Raw genomic sequence first — 18,880 nt, 5'->3', positions numbered from 1 at the left:
CACAACCCATCCATGCCAGGGTGTGCATGCCAGAGGTCTACCCTGACCCGGGGGCTCAGTCAGGGGCAAGGTCCAAATAATACTTGTACTCGTACTGTGTCATAATCATCACAGGAGAAGAATGTATTTTTTTGATGTGAGATGGTGAAGTGCAGTGTGTCTTTACACAGTTTGATGGCAAAGTTTGACTGAAATAATCCTAATTGTACACAGAGTGGCTTTAAAAGATAACTTCTGTGATTAAAGTCTTTCAAAACCTGCCAGATGACGCCGAGCAATCAAGCTAATAAGAAGGCTTGTTTTCTTAGTTTACGATTAACAACTTTTACAAGATACAAAACTTCCACTAGAAAGTAGTGGTACGATTGTTGCCCGGGTTAATTGCCTGCCCTTGAAGCCACAAAGGCAAAACACATGAAGCATTCATTTAGACCAAACATTAGCAGGGTCGATCCCATGAACACCGTCGTCACAATGACTCGGGGGAAGCGATGACCTTTATCACAGACAATAAAATTTCCACATTACACCTGTGTCTAATTCATGATCACACCCCGGCCATTAGAGCACATCAGATTCACATTATCCAGCAGCTCTGTAGCCATCTTATTACTCTCCTGCAGTTCCCACATCGCCTCTTACCTCCAGCGACTCTTCCCTCAAATGCAACTACTCACTGAAAAGCTCAACTGGAGTTGGCCAACAGAGGATCCCTCTCAACGTCTACCATTAAATTAGCATTTTGGCATAATGGCCATAGTTAGATCAGGCCCCCTTTTTCCCACAATGCTTTCCAGGGCATGTTGGGACTCAGAAGAGGCTTAAAGCAAGCAACCCCCAGCGGAGATGAAACCACCGCAAACATGATGAGTCCATGACCCGCTGCCTTTCTTTTCCAGTCTCATAAACCCAGGGGAAGATATTGTAGAATACTTAGAGCGAGCATGCAAACACAATGTGATCTGGTCCCTTGTGAGGGTCAATGAGTGAAATTAATGATAATAGTAAATGAAGCAATGCTCTACAGTCCAGCTGGGCAGTACATTTGGTGATATGAGACTTTCAAAATAAATCAAACTTTGCTTGTATAGCTCCTTTCATGCAAGTGCTTTTTACATATAAGGGTAAATAAAAACTAGACTACCATCAGTTACTTACATATTGAAATATTTGGTCAAATGTTATGTTTTTACTGTACCATATTCTTAATTGTTTTCACATTAAAGTCACATTTCCCTTTTACCTCAGATCTGTGTGAGCAGCGAGGGCGAACGCAGCGGCTTCATCAGAGTGGCAAGTGGAAAGAAGAGAGGCTTCGTGCCCTGTGACGTTCTGGAAATCATCTGAGTGAAATAAAACACTCAGAGAAATGAAGAGAGAGAGAGATAAAGAGAGAGAGAGAGAGAGAGAGAGAGAGAGAGAGAGAGAGAGAGAGAGAGGTAAGATCAGCCGTCTGGTGGTCAGTAAACTGAACCTACAAAATGGCTACGAGACACCTGTGAGGGACATCGCCTCATCAGAAATTTGGAGCTCTGAGTCTCTGTACCTTCCTCACTCCCTGTAAACACACAAGAGATGCTGAGACGACAGATTGTTTGTTGTTTGCAGGGAGACAGGAGATCTGTTTCACTGGATTTGAATTAATTTATAGAGCCGATGTGTGTGCGTTTTTACCCCTATTAGTTTTATTCTTTTACAAGCTTTTTATGTTTTGAAAGTGGAGCTGCTGGGTGGCTGTTTAAGCCAAAGAAAAATGAAACCCTTAAACACTTTAGTTTAGATCCTCGTGCTTTTTACATTATGTTCCAAGAAAAAAAAGAGCTTTTAATGCAAGTTAGTCAGCAATAGAACCAACTCCCTGACATGAGAAAGTGATGAAAATTGGACTTGAATAAACCACGTATACATTCAAATAAGAACTTTTACTTTCTTTGAACCCTCTAATCAGAAGAACACTTTCTGTATAGCCTCTAGCGTACAGTACAGACCGTGACAGAACTAAAACGCAGGTGAGAAACAGTGGATGCAACAAAGAGATGTGGGCGAGTATTTTCAGAGGATCAATCAAAGACTTCAGAAACTCTCAGTGGTCCTTCTGAAATATCGCCCTCATACTCCCTCGGTTTACTCATCGCAATCCAGGGTTTTACTTAATGATGACAGTAATGCACATTTGTATCATCACTTGAATCAGAAACTCTAAAAAAAATCTGTGTATCACACAAAAGTTGTTGTTTACCAAATTTAACATTTTGCATTGTCTCTATGTTACAGAACCTATAAGATTTATCTTTTAAAGCTTAAAAAAATGTTTTGGTTGTTTTATCAAATGGTTTAATTTTCTCTCTTTTCGTCAAAGATTTCACAGCTTCATTGCTATTAAATAGAAGTGAATGAGAAGGTACAGCTACTATATGATCAGGATGTTAATGATTTAATGATCTGAGCTAATGTGAACACAATGGCGCCTGTAAGACAATGAAACATGTAAGACAATGATACATTTCTGGTTAGCGTGTTAACTTTAAATGTAATCACTCTTGTGTGTCGTCTTTCTCGGCGCGGACTGTTTCGAACAGCACGTCTCGTTCAGATTCTAGTCAAGTGCAAAGGTGTTGCATAATAGTAGATATAGTATATCTCTTACAGGTTGTTCTGCACTGAAACTTGGCTTTAATGAATGTCCAAGAATTCTATATTGTACATACTGTACATACAAGATTAAAATTTCTTCTTTATCACAACCAAAAGTGTATTGTGAGGATTTTGTGGTCTTTCACGTCTTTTCATCATTTGTAACACATTAATTATATAATATATACCTAATGTTTCATCTGTCTCATCCTAAATTCTTCCATCTGTCATAATGATTCCTGAATTTCTATCATGGTTCACTGTCCTCTCATACTCATTAATTAGCCATCGATAATAAGCTCATCATTCGCTCAAGTGGGCCCCCAAAAAGATTATGCATCATGCAATTATGCATATTATTATGTGATTTAGTTGCCAGTGAAAACAACTGGGATTGTGACTCAGTTATTCTGAGCTTGAAACGTCTTTGAGAATCTGATCTTCTTTTTTACAGCAATAAAGTGGTAAAGACTGAATTTGAGACGTGAAGAAACATTTTGCTATGAAACACAGAGATGCCTTTAAAGTTTTACGTCTCTGGTTTTCCATGATTTGTGGGATTTTTTGATTTTTTTTATGTGAAATCAAACTGAATTTCTCAAATGAGGTAGTGCATCGTGCACTTTCTGAACAAAACAGCTGGACAGAGGAGTTTGACCTTAATACATTCTCGATTACTGTACATAGCCAATGCTGTCAGGATTTAATATTCATCAAAATAGCACGCAAGGATCATGTCTTAATATTTGAAAAAGGTTTTTGAAACTCCACTATGAGCCTGTGCTCATAATGCTACTTCTATACAGGGCATTACGAATGCATTAGAGCACATCCTTATGCAACAAAGAACTCAAAGATTGCATGTGTCCAAAACATAAAACATGAAGCAAAATGAGATCAAGCAACTTGCATGAATGCTGTGTGGCATCACTATACTGTACATAAATGAAATGTACTGTAATTACTTACTAGGATTAATAAATATAATAATCCATAACAACCCTCAAAATGTGCACATGCAATAGACACAATGTACTAGTAAACCTAATGTAAGGGTCCAGTGTGTAGGATTTAGTTGTATCTAGCAGTGTAGTTGCAGATTCCAACTCTGTCTCTTCAGCCTCCCCTTCCAAGCACAAAGGAGAAACTACAGTGGCCTATATAGAGCCAGTGTTTGGTTTGTCTCTTCTGGGCTACTGTAGAAACTTGGTGGTTCAGCATGGCAGCTGCCACGGAAGGATCCATGGTCAGTAGATAAAAAAGGCTCATTCTAAAGTAACAAAAATACAAAGATTCCTGTATTCAGGTGATTTTACAATAATGAAATATAAATATGAATTTTATATTTCATTTCTGGCAATAGATCCTCCTAAATGTTACACACTGGACCTTTAAAGTTAAAACATCCCCAAATTAAAAAAAAATATCAATCAAAAATTAACTCTGTTTCACATTCTCAACATCAAGCTGAACTTTTATGCTAAAATGGATGAAAAGTCCAGTTTTCAGAATAATGGAGAGTTAGTTATCATGTTTGGATTGTCTTTGATTGTTTTTAATGTGTATTGTTTTATTGTGTGTAATAATGATGAAGTTAATCAAATTCAATCAAATGTGAACATTTACGGTCCCATCAAAACACAAACGTGTTGTTACAGCCTGTTATAAAAGCGAGGTCATTCAGGATGGCTTTGCAGAGTCACTAATTTGGGCACATACATACTGAGTAAACAATTTTTGAACCTTAAATCTATATTTTGACACAAATCTAGATTTAGAACATATGTCATAATTTTCACTTCACCTGTTGTTTCCAGGCCACTTTCTCATCTTTTCATCTTACAGTTCAGTAAGTCTTGCTGATTTACCCCATTTGATCTCTCTCTCTCACTCTGCACACCCTGCAGTCCACCATGAGAGAGATTGTTTCACTGCAGATGCAGATGTTTCAGCAGCTCCATTAAGCAACTGCTCACATGTTTAAAATGTTGCTGCAGGCGCAGGCCATCTATAGAAATTGAGACAATCACAAACACTTTGCTATTTCAGTGTCTGCCCATTTTCCTATTCTGGGTCTGTGTAATGACACGCAGCAGGCCGTCACTGCAGGTTTCCAGCCGCTCCAACATACTTGAGTCTGGCACCACCTGTTGGTTTATCAGAGTGACTTAGGCTATAACAGTCCAGTAGTAACATCCTCTCACCCACTGAGAAACATATAAGTGAACAAAGCTTCAAATAAATCAGGGGGGATGAAGTTCACACTTGCTGAGGTGTCTGAAATAAAATCTCTGTTCACCATTCAAATTAGTTTTGATTCCTTCCTCCAACAGCCGGACTTGAGTATTATTTCTACTGTGTAAAAACTCAGACTAAAGCAGCAATAATCAATATTTTTTATATGAATTAAAATTATATTATCACCCAATTCTCCACTTCCCTGCAGCTCTAGAGAGCTTTATATCATTCTGCAAGTCATATTTCCTGAAACATTCACTATATCCTTAAAGGTGGATGAGACCATGAGACAGATTATCTGCTCCTAAAGGCATTTGCAGGAATCCACTGCACCTGGACAAAAACAACCAGTCAGAGCCAACAGAAAGAAAGTTGATTGCTGAGTTTCATTCCCACATGGTCAAATACCAAAAGCTACCTGGCGCACCTTTGGTCTATGGGGCAGATGCTCAGATATTTAAAATATCTTTAAAGATCCATTTTGAATGGGAGCAATGTTCTTTTAGGGTTTAAACTGTTTAAGGAAACATGATTTGATGTTCCTGCATGTATTTATAAAAACATGAGACACAAATCTACTTATTAAAACAATTACATTCAAACAACCTGTTCTTTCACATTGCTGATAGGACAAAATTGTATTCTTTCAAAACAGATAAAACTAGCAATGCTTGTCTGGATTGTTTGAAGACCTGGAACTACTCTTCCAACAAATGCATTTAGTAGAAAATTGAGTGTTTGTGAAAGAGCGATAGTGTGAACTGTGAGTGTGAGAGGTTTCAGTAAGTGTGAAGCAGGAAGGAGACACCTTCTAGTTGTTGGTGTGTTTGTGTGTGTTTCACTCAGCTCAGAAAACCAACAGAGAAACTGCAAACAAAAGAGGAACAAACTCTATTCTGTGTAAATGTTTCGGTGAATCCCCCCAGTGACAGTAATGACGTCCACAATGAATTTGGACATAAGAAAGTCACACAACAGTTTAGCATTTAAAGAAGATTAAAAGATCATCAATTCAAAATAAAAATAAAAAGGGTTGGGGAAGTTTTTTTTTTTTTTTAGCATCATGTGATGTCTTTGCACTTCTTGCTCAGTACACAAATACACAAAAGCACATTGTGTTCTCATGCACATCTGGGCGGAGTATCCCCTACAAGCATGTTTCTCAATTGCGGTAAGGCCAAGGTTAGCGGCTTTTTGCACATGAAGCAGTTCTTTAGGTTAGAGTAAAGCAGAATTTATACTTCATCAGGGTATTTGCAGGAAGCATTAACACTTCAACTGGTCACTTAAAATAGCATACAATATATTGGGAGTTTTGTGGTGAATCAGGTGGTCTTTCAGTAATCACTATATGTGGTTTTCCATTGAACTCACCAGCAAGAAGAGCTCACACTACTATAAATGAAATGAATGCAACGTCATCAGAAAAGTTGTATCACCTCTCTGGAGCAAGTTTTAAGTCCCGGAAAGTTAATGTCATAAAACTTGATGACTACAGACTGGGGGCTGCTTTAAACACTGCAGTGTAGTTTTGGAAATCATTGCCAGTACTGTGAAGTCATGGTGTCTTGTAGGTAAATGACTGAAACATGCAACAACAAAAAAAAGTTCTTTCAAGAGCAAGGGAAAAGGTGATTTGAGTAATCACGATTGAAGCCGACCACTACTAGAACAAGAAACTGTCTGATTCCCAAAGTGTGCTTCTGCCCATGAAATTACTCATGGTCATTTGGTGCTTTTGACTTTACTTTACGATTGATAATAATCACAACTTCCCAGACCTAACAAAAGACAGGGATTACACTAACTTATTTTTTATTTAAAGGGACATTGTGTAGTGTTTTAAGTATTTTGTTAGCTAAAATCAATGTCTTCATTCATAAATGTGTCCTCATTGGTGTAAAATTACCTCTGCCAATGATCTGACTTATCCTCGTAAGCAAAGAATTTCTTATCTGTATATACATTGGACGGGCAAGTCCATGGAGGCTTCCATGTCGTTCCACCATTTTGAAAAACTATAATCGCCGAGAGGGACATAAAGCACTAGCCTACCTGTCTAGCTAATCCAAAACGCGCTTTCATTTAGAGCCAGCGTCACATGACTGAAACCAGCTATAACGGAGAAGGAGATCAGTGAGAGGCGCTTGTCACTGCCCCGGCACATTTGAAAGTCTGCACTGCACTTTAGTTAATAATGGAGGATCATACTTATGCCGGGCCACAGGAGAAGGAATCCTCGTCACCAAAGAAGCCAAAAAGGGAATTAAAAAGGCAACGTGACCGGCGAATTCAAAAAACGAGGGTAAACATCGGGGTAGCTTTTCTCAGGTGGAAAGAGCTAATGAAGGAGTAAGACTTTCAAAGGGAGGCTGAAGTTGCCTGCTTTCTCCTCGACAGGTAGGCTTCTTGGTACATAACGGCTACCGTAGTTGCAATACGCATTTGAAAATGCGAGGCACTAGAGAGCACTATTCATTTGAATGCAAAATACAATTTCACCGCTAGATGGGAGAAATTCCTACACAATGTCCCTTTAAATTAAGGATGAGGAACCCGTATTAACTACTTTATGTTAATTCAAATATGCATTTCACACCTCCCATGCATAAGAAATGTCGTATTACTTTGCACTGATATGGATTAATGTTACATTTTCTTTCACCAGTGTCCTCAAGTGTGTTACAGATTTTGAAGGGCATGGGAGAAAGTTAAGATGGCTCTTATTATCTCTTTTAAACAGTATTTTTATATACTTTAGGCTGTGTACGTGATACACGATGGGTACAACATAGAAAAATGCAGTGTTTGACTTTTGCAAGTAACAGTCTTGTGGTAAATTAACTGCTGATACATGTTGTTGAAAAGCAAATAACAGAAGCTGACAGTATAAAAAGCCACAGGAGCGGCTGAAAACAACCATGAGTCCTGCCTTCAGCATCGCTCTTCTCCTGCTCTTCACAAGTAAGACAGTAACATTATTTCCCCCATGTGCCTGATAATAAAATCATTAAACATAATCTTTTTTCAGCTGTTGTTAAGACTGTGGAGGACTGGACTGAAGAGGAGAAAGATTTTCCATCCCAGTTGAAGGAGGAGAGAGCTGACCATCATGCAGAGGAGGTGAGATACCATGACACATAAACATGTGAAGCATTTAGTTTGTGTGAAGGAAAACTTAATTCATAAAACTTGTTCTGTATCAGATACTGCAAGATGGAGATCTCTGTAGTAGCTGTAAGTCGCTTGTCTCCCAGGTGAAGAAGAAGATGGACAATAACACCTGTAAGGTACAAAATATAACGTAGTATCACAAAGTACATTCAGAGCCTTACCACAGCCATTGAGCCTCTTTAACAACTAACAACATTCATGTTCACTCTTTGTTTTCACTTGCACTTTAATTTAGTTGGAGCACCCAAAAAGTGATGATAGAAAAGGTTTAGTATTTTAGCAAGTTTTATGGATATAATTCAAAATTTGGGATTTGGGTTGCAATAGTAAAGGTTTATGTTCCTTAAGAATAACAATTATTGTAAATATTGTGTAAGTAATGCTGTTTAGGACCCTCAAATCAGTTGTGTGTTAAATGATTACATTTGCAGGATAAAGTTGCAAAGCTGGTGGACAATGTCTGCAGTCAAGAGAAGAATGAACAGGTGAAGGAGGCCTGCAAGAAGATCATTGGAAAGATCAAAGACAAACTGAGTGAGGCCATAGCCGACAAGGCAGATCCAGAATCTGCGTGTAAAAAAGTAAAACTGTGCCAGAAAAAGCCACCTCCCCATACACTGTAGTAGATGTACTGAAGTGTACCAGTGATGTTTCATTTGAATTGTAACATTTCTATGTGCATGTTGCCCTGTTCTTGCCTTTGGAATAAAGATTTGAAGCTGTTTATTTCCATATCCATGCAGTGTTTATTCCTCACAATACACATTTGACTTTAAAGACACTTAAAGTAACTTCAGTCTAATGAAATAGAAGCTACATTAGAAACCTACAAATAAAACAACAAAGGATAAAAAATGTACCCATTCTATATTTAAAACAACTGTAACTTGGTAAATCTGCAACACAAATCAATATATTGAACAGGGTATAATGGAGCTCAAAACCTTTTTTCAATAAACTCCAGGGGTATAAGCTCAAGTCAGAACTTCAAAGCAGCAGGTTCCCATGTAGATTTTTTAACATACATTTATATTTACAGTTGATTGGGAACAATATACTTTTAGGGTTTAATTTTCAAAAGGAACAGAGGATGTTCCAGGTGTTTATATATAAGAACGTAACTCACACTACACATCGATACTTGCAGTCTTTCAGTTTCACATAGATTGTCTGATGTGTTTGAAATGTTTCAAAATCCAGAATCTGGCAATTGATTTTGAGATATTTTAGATATCAGATGAATTAATGAATATAAATTACTGGCTACAAAAAAAGACAAAATAAAATCAAGTCTAACCCCAACACTATTCTCATCACAGTTTCCCACTGCACCTCACTTGCAGAATACTTTTGCACACACAACCACCAAAAACCAGTTCCCACTTAGCTCAAAACAGCTCACAACAAGTGCATTTAACTTCACTCTGGACCACTGAGTCACAGATACAGCCCACAGCCTGAGCTTTTTTACTGTCAGGCCTCTTGAAATGTGTAATAAGTCTTGTGGTCATTCATCATTACCATACTTACAAGACTGTGTGGATGTCTGGAAAAAAGTCACATGACTTTGCATTTGTGTTCATCTCTTTCCCAACAGTGTCTTTGGATTCTAGGGTACCAAACTGGGATTTTAAAGAAGATGGAAGGAGTACATTATCACGTCAGCTTGAGAATGCAACAACACATACTGTGTACCCTGACTCATATGGTGAGTTGAGTAAGATATTATGTTAGTAAAGTAACTGGATTATTGAGGTATAAAATAAAACATATCTGCATGTGTTTCCAAAAAAAGAAGATTTTACATATGGGGTTTGTAAAAAATTTTTTAAAAATGCAGCAGTTTGCACTTGTGGCAAGTAAGGTGCTGATCCATGCGTTTGACAAACAAATAGCAGAAGCTATAAAACGCATATATAAAAAGCCACCAAAAGAGCAGCTGAAGACACCTCTGATGAAACAGTGAGAACAAACATGAGTCCCGCCATCAGCATCGCTCTTCTCCTGCTCTCTGCAAGTAAGATAGCAACATTATTTACTCGATCTTCCCTTTTAATTTAATTATTTAATTATTTTCTGGACCCTAATTTTCTTTCAGCTGTTGTCAAGTCGTGGACATCTCTGGAGGTCAAAACTGTAGGGGATGATTTTCCACCTCAGTTAAAACATGATGTGAAGGAGTCGGCAGACCACCAAACAGAGGAGGTGAGAAACTATGACACATACAGAACCTGATGAATACAAGTTGAAACATCAGCCCTTTACTTTTATTTAGACATGCTGTGTGAACATGCCTTTTTATGACTGACTCACCAACACGTTTACTTACATTAAAACGTTTTCTTTTCTTTCATTTTTTGTATGTAAAACCTTTTATTAAACCCAATATTGCAGGATAGAGTTTTCCCAGGTTCATGTACTGCCTGTAAGTTCATTGTGTCCAAAGTAAAGAAGCATTTGGGCAGCGATCATTCAAAGGTAATGAATACAAAATATACTTTAAAATAATATACTATATTCAGAGCCTGACTGAGCCTCTCAGAACAAGTTAAAAATATGAATTCTCACTGGGCTCTTGTGTTCACATTTCCCTATAACTGAATTATTGAATTACCCCGCAGAGTCCTTCATTTTGCTTAATTCTTGCAGACACACAATTTTTGTTTAGAGGCTCTTTAACTTTCCTTACCCCAGATATGCATGGTACAAAGTCAGTTTTCAGTTTGTCAGATTAACAATATAACGCTACCAGAAACCCCAAATAACCCAACCTCTACCCTAAAGAAAAATGATACAGATACCTATAAAAATGTATAAATAGGGTGATAATCACTCAAAATATTGAATATAGAAGAGTTCAAGATTTAAAAATATAGTTTATTAGTTATATACACAAATGCAGCAGAAAAATAACAAAATAAAACTAAACAGTCGTTAGATGTGAAGTGATTTTTAATGCATTTCATGGAAAGTCTATAAATGCGGTAAATCACTAAAAATATTCCTTCAAAGTTGTAGAATCTTTTTCTTTTAGAAATAAACGAGCACTTGAGAAATGAATTATGACGTATAAATAAATGATCAAAGAGGCACTGTCTACAGAAAAAATATTAGCGATAACAGACTTTGTTTTAGTTGTAAATCAACCCACATTTTCTGGTGGGTTGAAGTTGAAGGTTGAGTTTTAACATTGAGTAATTATAATTTGATCCATTATAGTAATTTCAGTGCAGTTATTTATCTGCCTTTATTTCTTTGTGGAGGACAATCTGAGTAGTACATGGACCCATACCATCAGAAAGTATATATTGTGTTAGAAGTGTTGATTCTTAGGATTTGCCTATATTTGTATGCTGAATAAGACCAACATCACCATTAATGAGTAAAAAACGTGTGTCAAATATTTCATTTGTGTTTACTTAAAGAAAAGAATCGAAGAGCTGCTGAACAGGGCCTGCAATGGAGTGAAAATAATCTTAAGATCTGCCTGCAAGTCGATCGTCAACAAGTTCCAACAAAAACTGATCAACGCCTTAACAAAGCTAAAGAGTCCCAGGGAAATATGTGTTTATCTGAAACTCTGCAAGAAGAATGAACCTTCATAGATATAACATATAATGCATCTACATCAAGTGTACTAGCAATGTTTCTGACTGTTTCTGTGTGCATATTGGGTTTTTTTTGCCTTTGTAATAAAGCTTTTCTGAAGTGGTTGTATTTCCATGTGCAGTGATGTAATTCTTCTCATACTCTTTGGTTTTTTTCTCTCACACAGCTGATAAAAGCGGAGAGAGTTTAATGGGTAAAACCATGAGGTAGAAGTTACAGGAGCTTAGTGGAAACACAGTCTGAAGTTCAGAAGTCATGCTGTAGATTATTTTTAAAGCATTTTGAAGAATTACTGGAATGAATTAGTAAAGAAGTAAAACTGTGGCATAACCTGACAGTAAAGGTCACCAATGTTCAAAGTCCTAGTCTATTCAACGTCAGGTTTATGCTACTGTAGATTTATAACCTACAAATAAAATCATTACATTTACTCTTGTTTCCCCTTCTTATTCAAAGCTATAAAGTGGTAAATTCATTGTTACTGTAAAGTTTGAGAATCCAGCTTAGAAATTTCCTGTGGTACACATCAAACACACATTTACAGCTGCTGGTCGTCTGATTTTGTTACATTTGAACGGAGCCTTATGCTAAGCTAACTGGTCAACCAGCTGCTATCTGTAGCTTCATATTTACCACACATACATGACAGTATCAATCTTCTCAGTTCTTTTAACTCAAGGTCCACTTACTAGATTTGTTCTGGCTGATGATAGGCCAAGAAATTCCGTAAGTAGACCTTTGAGTTAAACCAGCAGCATTGCTCCAGGGGATGGCAATTTCAACCTGTCCATCAGCCCCGTGGATGTATTAAGACAGAGGTCGGTCCTCTATTTTGGTAAAGATTGAAATATCTCAAAATATATTTGAATTAATTACCATGAAACCTGGTTTAAAATTTGGTCAAAATCTGTGTTCTTGTGGGCAGCACCCACTTTATACCCTTTGGTTTCATACTAAAAAACCTTCACAACTAAGGACATTCCCCTCAGCCACAGCCATGCTTTGTGTTTAGTGCAAGTAGGCAAATGTTAGCATTTTCATGTAAGCCTGTTAGCTGACATTAGCATTTAGCTCAATTACTGCGACTACAGAGCTGCTATGATGGTGGGAGTTTGTTACACTACTTTGCAAGTTGTGAACTCACAACTTAAGGTCACATAGAGGTCACAAACTGGGTGCTTTTATTGTCTTTAATCAATAGTGACAGCTGAAGAATGACAGGAAAGAGATAGGGGATGACACGCAGCAGAGGGCCACAGGTCGGAGCTGAACCCATGGCTGCTGCAGCAACGACTCCAGCTCCAGCTCCACCAGGAGACCTACTTGGGCACCCCATAATGAAATATTTCAACAATATTTGAAACATCAAAATACCTCAAACAACTTTGCATTAAACATTTAAATCCAAATGAGCTTATAGCTGAGGAAAAACCATCGTCCTCATCTGTTTGAGGACAACACACATGAACTGCTTAGTAATGCTTTGTTCAATTTGAAAATAAAGATTTTAAGCTTAAACACACAGATAACAGAACTTTGTGGCACAAACTGTGGCTCCAACACACTATTTCCTGTGCATTAACTGGAACAGATGAGTAATAAGATGAGTAGGTCATGTGAAGGTGGTCTCCACAAAACCACTTATTTTCTATACTGTGACCACACAATTTTTGTGGTTTGAATTTCTGTCTGTGGAAGCTTGCAGGAGTGTTGCAGTGTAGCCCCTCACTGCTGCTGGGTATAAAAGGTGTTTGTTACAACAGATGCACATACTCACCGCTCACTGCCAACAATGGAAACCTCTTCGGTCCTCCTTGTGTGCATCCTGGTTACATGTTCTGGTGGGCTACATCATTTTTGGATTCTATAACAATCCTCTTTATCCTGTAATTTATCATTTATAACTTTAACATGTATTTGTATTTTTTCTCTTCACAGTCTGGACAGTCCATGGGAGAAACATAAAGGTCAAGACTGATGATCAGGTGGACGTGCAAATCTCTGTGGAGGCCGGCAAGGTAATGTGGCTGCTTTAGTATATTCATATTCAGATATCAGATGATAAAATGTAAAAGTTAAAGTCCTGCATGCAAAGTCCTTGTAAGTAAAAATATAGAAGGAGATTTATTTAGAAGTACTTAATCAGTAGAAAGAACTGTCATTCACATATTAGTACTGATTCAACAACGTGTAAGTAGCATGAAAGATACTGCAGTAAATTCCACTGCCAGTTATATACATACATATACTCACGCAAGAAACTGAATAGCTTTGTCTTTGACATTTTATTTTATTTTTATGGAAACAAGTTGTTCAATCAAAACAGTTAACCAGAAAATAATAAAGTAGAAATAAATAATACAAGAAATGTAATATAAATAGCCTACACAAAGTATAAAATTTAACTACCTGCGAAATAAAAACTGTAAACAAGTGATGAATAAATGAAAAACCTAAGAGATGCATTACTTTCACTGTACTGTACATGAACAATATACAGTGCAATTTTTTCTGACATGCAAATTAGATTAGATTTAATCTTATTGTCATTACAGTGAAATGCTGATTAGCAGAATGCAAAGAAGCAGTAAACTGCAGTATAGTATAACACATGGTAATGTATTAACATTAATGATGTGCACTTTAACATGGATGTAAAGTCTAACACTATAAACACACTTTAGACAATACTAAACTGTAACACAACAAACAACAAGGCTTCAACAAGTTTTGGTCGTTTTGACATTGTTAATGGTTTCTGGGGTCACGTCAGAAAACTCAACCATCTCTCAGAGACAAAAGGGCTAAAGTGCCCTCTACAGTGGTGTGGACGCTATATGTGCCCTTTTTTTCTTTCCGCCCCTCAGAGAGCAGGTAGAGTCTAATCAGTCAGAGGAGGAGGGGGGGCGGGGGGCTTTATAAAGTCTTATTATTATTTAATAGGCTTTGCTAGGCAGTTAAATTAATGTGGGTTTATTTTCATACTAAGAAATAATAGCACCAACTAGTTTTAGTATAAAAATATTGAAAGTTGCACCTTTTGTTTTTTTTTTCTTCCCCCCCTTAGCATTTGCCTATACTGCCTATGCTACTGGCCGGCACTGACAATATATGTCACTTTAATCTGCCTTTTCTTTAATCTGCAGCTTCCAGGTTTGTGCTGGGCGTGCAAGTGGGCTTTAAAAAAGGTGAAGAAAGTCATGGGACCGAACGCTACTGCAGAGGTAAAATAAAATGTGTAAAAGATTGGTTATGGAAGGAACTATGGAAGGAACATTGATGTCATTTCTACTCTTACAGAACATGACTCCAAAGCTGTTGGCCGTCTGCGACCAAATCGGCCTCCTGAAAAGTTTGTGCCGCAAATTTGTGAAGAAACACCTCGGGGAATTAATCGAGGAGCTCACCACCACTGATGATGTGAAGACAATCTGTGTCAACACTGGAGCCTGCAAGTGAGTCACCAGCCCGCCTTTATATTGTTTAACCAACAATATGACCTAAAATATATACACAACATTAATTACTCATGATTTAGCAACAACAATAATAGATATAAATACTCTTTCTTTAAACACATATTCCCCAGTTGTATAAGTATTTATATATATAGTCTAAATGTAAACATTTGAGGGGATAATATACTTTTTACCTCACTACATTTCTCTATATAGTTTGTTTGATGATTTTAGATACAATAAGTTTGTTACATATAATACAGTTATAGATTGAATTACCCAACACAATATGAAGTAATTAAAATGAGCTACATCTATAGCTCTATGATCATACAATGGTATGTTAAATACAATACTGGTAGGGGCCATTCTGAACGTACTCTGTACGTACTTCTTCCACCACTGATACTCCATTATTGTAATTAATTCGATCTTTTCCTGCTTTTCTAATGTGCTGTCTTTAGGCCGAAGGAGATGTTGGACCTGCTCTTTTATTCAAGCGACGAGGATTCACAAATTGAAATGAATGAATATGCCTGGGGTTGAATGCACAGATAATGACTAACTGCACATACGATTACGATCAACAAGCATTTTCACCTCGTTTTTTTTGTAACTGTATTCTCTTTGCAATTTCCCTTGTGCCTTTATTTACTCTGCATTGCCTGTGATGTCATGTTTATTGTGTATCTGTGCATTAATGATCAATAAACATTTGCATTTCAAATCTTATGTTTATTCTTTGTGTTGGTTTAAAATTGCATCTCCACCCCAACTGTTAAAGCCTGATAGTGATAAACCCTCGCACTGAACACTGCTTTGAAACTTTTTTTTACAAACCTAAAAAAAAAAAAAAAAGAAACCTCAAACGTGTCGTTGGTCAAGTCTCAGGCATAAAACAAAAGACAAGATCTAAACATCATACTTTCAGGAAGTCAGATCTTGTTCATGTCAAGTTCAAGACGACCAAAAAAATATTATTTGCGTGAGCAAAACAAAGCTTACAACAAACTGTTGCTAAGCCAAATCACACCTACAAAATCCTTGTGGTTTTTGAGAAGAAGCTTCTTCTCTCACACTTTTACAATCATTAAGGGCAGCTGCAAAATTACTCTTTGTGGCATCCAGTTTGTGGTTGTAGCACGGACGTAATTTGGGGGGGTGGGACACAGGGGACATGTCCCCTGCACTTTTTCAAAAGGCCGTTTTGGTCCCCTGCAGTTTTTACCATCCAAAAACAATGTTACGCTATAGTAAACAGAGACGCGTCAAACACTAGGACAAAGCGGAAAACGGCCGCTCAAGCTGAAGCCTGTTTCCCTTAGTTTAGACCCGCCCACAAGCTCCTTGATTGGCTCTGCCGTTTCTTGTGTGATTGGCCGTCCCCGCTGTCACTCCATCTTGCTTGCACACTGGTCTGAGAGGAGTTTCAGCGCACTGAGGAGGTTAAAGACCTGGCTTCGCAACTGCATTAAGCACAAACGCCTGAACAATGTGGCAGTTTGTCACATACACCAAGAAAGGGTTGATGCCTTGGACAGGAAGAAACTCTGCCAGGAATTTATCTCTGCCAATGATCGAAGACAACATGTGTTTGGAAGCTTTGGTTGAGTTGATGATGTTGACCCTCCTGTGGTCTTTGGCTCAAATTGACCCTTGTTCACTTTTCATTTACATCAAAAATAGGATTTTCTTCCATATAACTACCTAAAAATGACAGTGGTTCTCTGTTACACTCATTTCAAATAAAATTGATTACTTGACTACTTACACTGAATTATGGACATTTTATTCAATTTCTTCCCACCTGTGATATTCCTGCCAGTTTGACCTGCCCACCACTGGGTGCTGCTATGTATGAGGTCTGTTTACCATATATTCAAAAAATATGTGTAAAATTGGTGGTACTGAGTTGGAGTGAAGTTGACTAATAAGGTGAAACAGAATTGGGTGATAATGTTTTGCTACATGCTTTACAACCAGTCAAACCAAAAAAGGGAACAGTAAACTTAAAAGTAGTAATAGAAAACTAGAAGAACTACTAGAAAACACAGTGAACTGAAAGAGTTAGAGTTTTATTAAAAATACTTGTGTCCCCCCCACCTCTGAAATCAAAATTTTGTCTTTGGGTTGTAGTTTATAAAGATGGACAGATGGGTCAAATGTAATGTCCAACCAACAGGGAATTGTCCTTTTTTGTGCTCAATCAGTGATGAAAACAAAGCTCAAACTAAAACAAAAAGGACAGAAAGATGAAGGACGAAGATAGCCAGCGTTACCCACAAACCCATCTCTGACAGGATGTTGTTGGGCGCTGTTAATGCCAGTTCTCACAAAATGTTAAAGATAAGACCCTCACTTGCAGTATGTGTAAAATAGGTCCTACATACATGTGAGAATGTCTCAGTTCAGTATATAGTATACTGGCAGAAGAATAGGCCTATTTAGATCTTTAATTTAATTAAAAAATACTCAAATTTAACATTTAAAGTAGCATATCAAAGTATTAGCAACAAACGGTGCTTAAATTATAAAAAGTTAAAGTACTCATTAGGCAGAATGGCTCCTGTCATTGTAATGCTACTGTATCAGAATATAATGTTATTATTATTACTATAACTAACATTAATGTTGTAGCTGGTTGAGGTGGAGCTCATGTTAACTACCATACTTTATATACATTACTATTTGGTAGTTCAACCTTTAACAATGTATAATATTAGAAATCTGTAGTAAGTAAAGCTGCCAGACAAATGTTATGAAGTATAATGTAGAAGTTAAAGTATGGAAATACTTTAAAAGTATAAAGTACATCAAAATTGATCCATGAAGGTGAGGGATTGGTGAAATAAACCTCTAAACCCTTCACTTAACAGATTTAAGTAAACACCAAGCAACTGATATTAACCAAAGCCTGTTTTTATATGCATGCACAGAATTCTGCCCACATCCTCATCACAGATAAATGTTGGTACCAGAGGTTTCAGTATATAGAAAACATATCTGGTGATATTGTATATTTGTAAACATAGCATTATGCTGCTGAACAACATTGTCACTTGTCACATATCAATAAACCACATGTGATATGTTACTTCATAAACTGCACTGCTGCTGGAAACATGAAAGATTTACACCTTCAATAGGATTCAAAGGTCTCAGGGCCACAGATGGGCCGGGGAAGTGGGAAAGTATTGAGAGATAGACAACAAAAATATATAATATCCCCAGCTTTATTCTTGAATAGATTGGTAATACCCCATGGTTTACTTTGTTACATACAAAAAACATATAATTCCCTATATTGCAGTCCAGAGGTGCCAATATTAAAAGGATACAATGTGATTTATTTGTTCATAATGTATGACAAGGTTAAATTCAAAAATAAAACTCAGCTGATCGTCATACAAGGCAGTGGCTCTTTCCCCAGATTGGTGCATTCCAGTTGACTTGATATTAAATCCTGCCAGTAGTTTTAATGGTCGACTTTTGAGTTTAATTCAGAATTAAAGGCCATCATGTGAAACTTCATATTTAAGTTTACATGAAACATGAAAATAAAAGCTGAATTATTCAAATTATTTTGTCATACATCAAGCACAAACAATTTAATGTTAATATTGGTGGCTTTGGACATTTCCTGTGGGAGCAAAAATTGAATCAGAGACTGTCCAATTGACAACCTTACAAAACTCAAGCAGGCAAAGCTACTTAAGTGTAATTTCTTGAAAACGGAAGTGGGCAAGAGTAAGTGCTTTTCTTCACCC

At 37.2% G+C, this 18,880-nt stretch overlaps 4 protein-coding genes across 7 annotated transcripts in view; all 4 read left to right on the top strand.

Moving 5' to 3' along the window:
• The window catches only part of stac (SH3 and cysteine rich domain), a 30,270-nt gene extending 27,520 nt beyond the window's left edge, over positions 1–2,750 (top strand). For both annotated transcript variants that reach the window (XM_051395898.1, XM_051395899.1), the window contains one exon: positions 1,249–2,750. In XM_051395898.1, the coding sequence (XP_051251858.1) occupies positions 1,249–1,347 (99 nt within the window). In that variant the 3' untranslated portion in view covers positions 1,348–2,750. The remainder of the gene's footprint in view (positions 1–1,248) is intronic.
• A 5,018-nt stretch (positions 2,751–7,768) lies between these two features.
• On the top strand, positions 7,769–8,772 carry LOC127357973 (antimicrobial peptide NK-lysin-like). The gene is made up of 4 exons (XM_051390677.1): positions 7,769–7,836; positions 7,904–7,995; positions 8,079–8,162; positions 8,478–8,772. Exons 1-4 carry the CDS (start codon positions 7,794–7,796, stop codon positions 8,667–8,669), a joined length of 411 nt encoding a protein of 136 aa, XP_051246637.1. The 5' UTR covers positions 7,769–7,793; the 3' UTR covers positions 8,670–8,772.
• A 790-nt stretch (positions 8,773–9,562) lies between these two features.
• LOC127357968 (prosaposin-like) overlaps positions 9,563–18,880 on the top strand; it is a 24,084-nt gene continuing 14,766 nt past the window's right edge. Inside the window, exons 1-4 of one of the 2 annotated variants that reach the window (XM_051390651.1) lie at positions 9,580–10,063; positions 10,145–10,251; positions 10,441–10,524; positions 11,472–11,763. In XM_051390651.1, coding sequence (XP_051246611.1) covers positions 10,021–10,063; positions 10,145–10,251; positions 10,441–10,524; positions 11,472–11,651 — 414 coding nt within the window. In that variant the 5' untranslated portion in view covers positions 9,580–10,020 and the 3' untranslated portion in view covers positions 11,652–11,763. Of the gene's footprint in view, positions 10,064–10,144; positions 10,252–10,440; positions 10,525–11,471; positions 11,764–18,880 lie in introns of those variants that run through there. The other variant, XM_051390661.1, reaches the window with a different exon arrangement.
• Positions 13,344–18,880, top strand: part of nkl.4 (NK-lysin tandem duplicate 4) — a 24,523-nt gene continuing 18,986 nt past the window's right edge. The window contains exons 1-5 of one of the 2 annotated variants that reach the window (XM_051390615.1): positions 13,344–13,496; positions 13,594–13,673; positions 14,802–14,879; positions 14,956–15,110; positions 15,578–15,840. In XM_051390615.1, coding sequence (XP_051246575.1) covers positions 13,448–13,496; positions 13,594–13,673; positions 14,802–14,879; positions 14,956–15,110; positions 15,578–15,659 — 444 coding nt within the window. In that variant the 5' untranslated portion in view covers positions 13,344–13,447 and the 3' untranslated portion in view covers positions 15,660–15,840. Of the gene's footprint in view, positions 13,497–13,593; positions 13,674–14,801; positions 14,880–14,955; positions 15,111–15,577; positions 15,841–18,880 lie in introns of those variants that run through there. The other variant, XM_051390635.1, reaches the window with a different exon arrangement.

The sequence above is a fragment of the Dicentrarchus labrax genome, unplaced genomic scaffold, assembly GCF_905237075.1.
Source record: "Dicentrarchus labrax unplaced genomic scaffold, dlabrax2021, whole genome shotgun sequence".
Lineage (NCBI taxonomy): Eukaryota > Metazoa > Chordata > Actinopteri > Moronidae > Dicentrarchus > Dicentrarchus labrax.
The sequence above is the reverse complement of the archived record's forward strand: the minus strand, read 5'-3'. Positions and strand labels throughout refer to the sequence as shown.

What these genes read in the sequence shown, in the direction of transcription:
- LOC127357973 (XM_051390677.1), top strand. Translation starts at nt 7,794, where the DNA reads ATGAGTCCTGCCTTCAGCATCGCTCTTCTCCTGCTCTTCACAA. An exon ending in CTGACCATCATGCAGAGGAG is followed by an intron (nt 7,996 to 8,078) that starts GTGAGATACCAT and finishes GTTCTGTATCAG; the next exon opens with ATACTGCAAGATGGAGATCT. An exon ending in TGGACAATAACACCTGTAAG is followed by an intron (nt 8,163 to 8,477) that starts GTACAAAATATA and finishes TTACATTTGCAG; the next exon opens with GATAAAGTTGCAAAGCTGGT.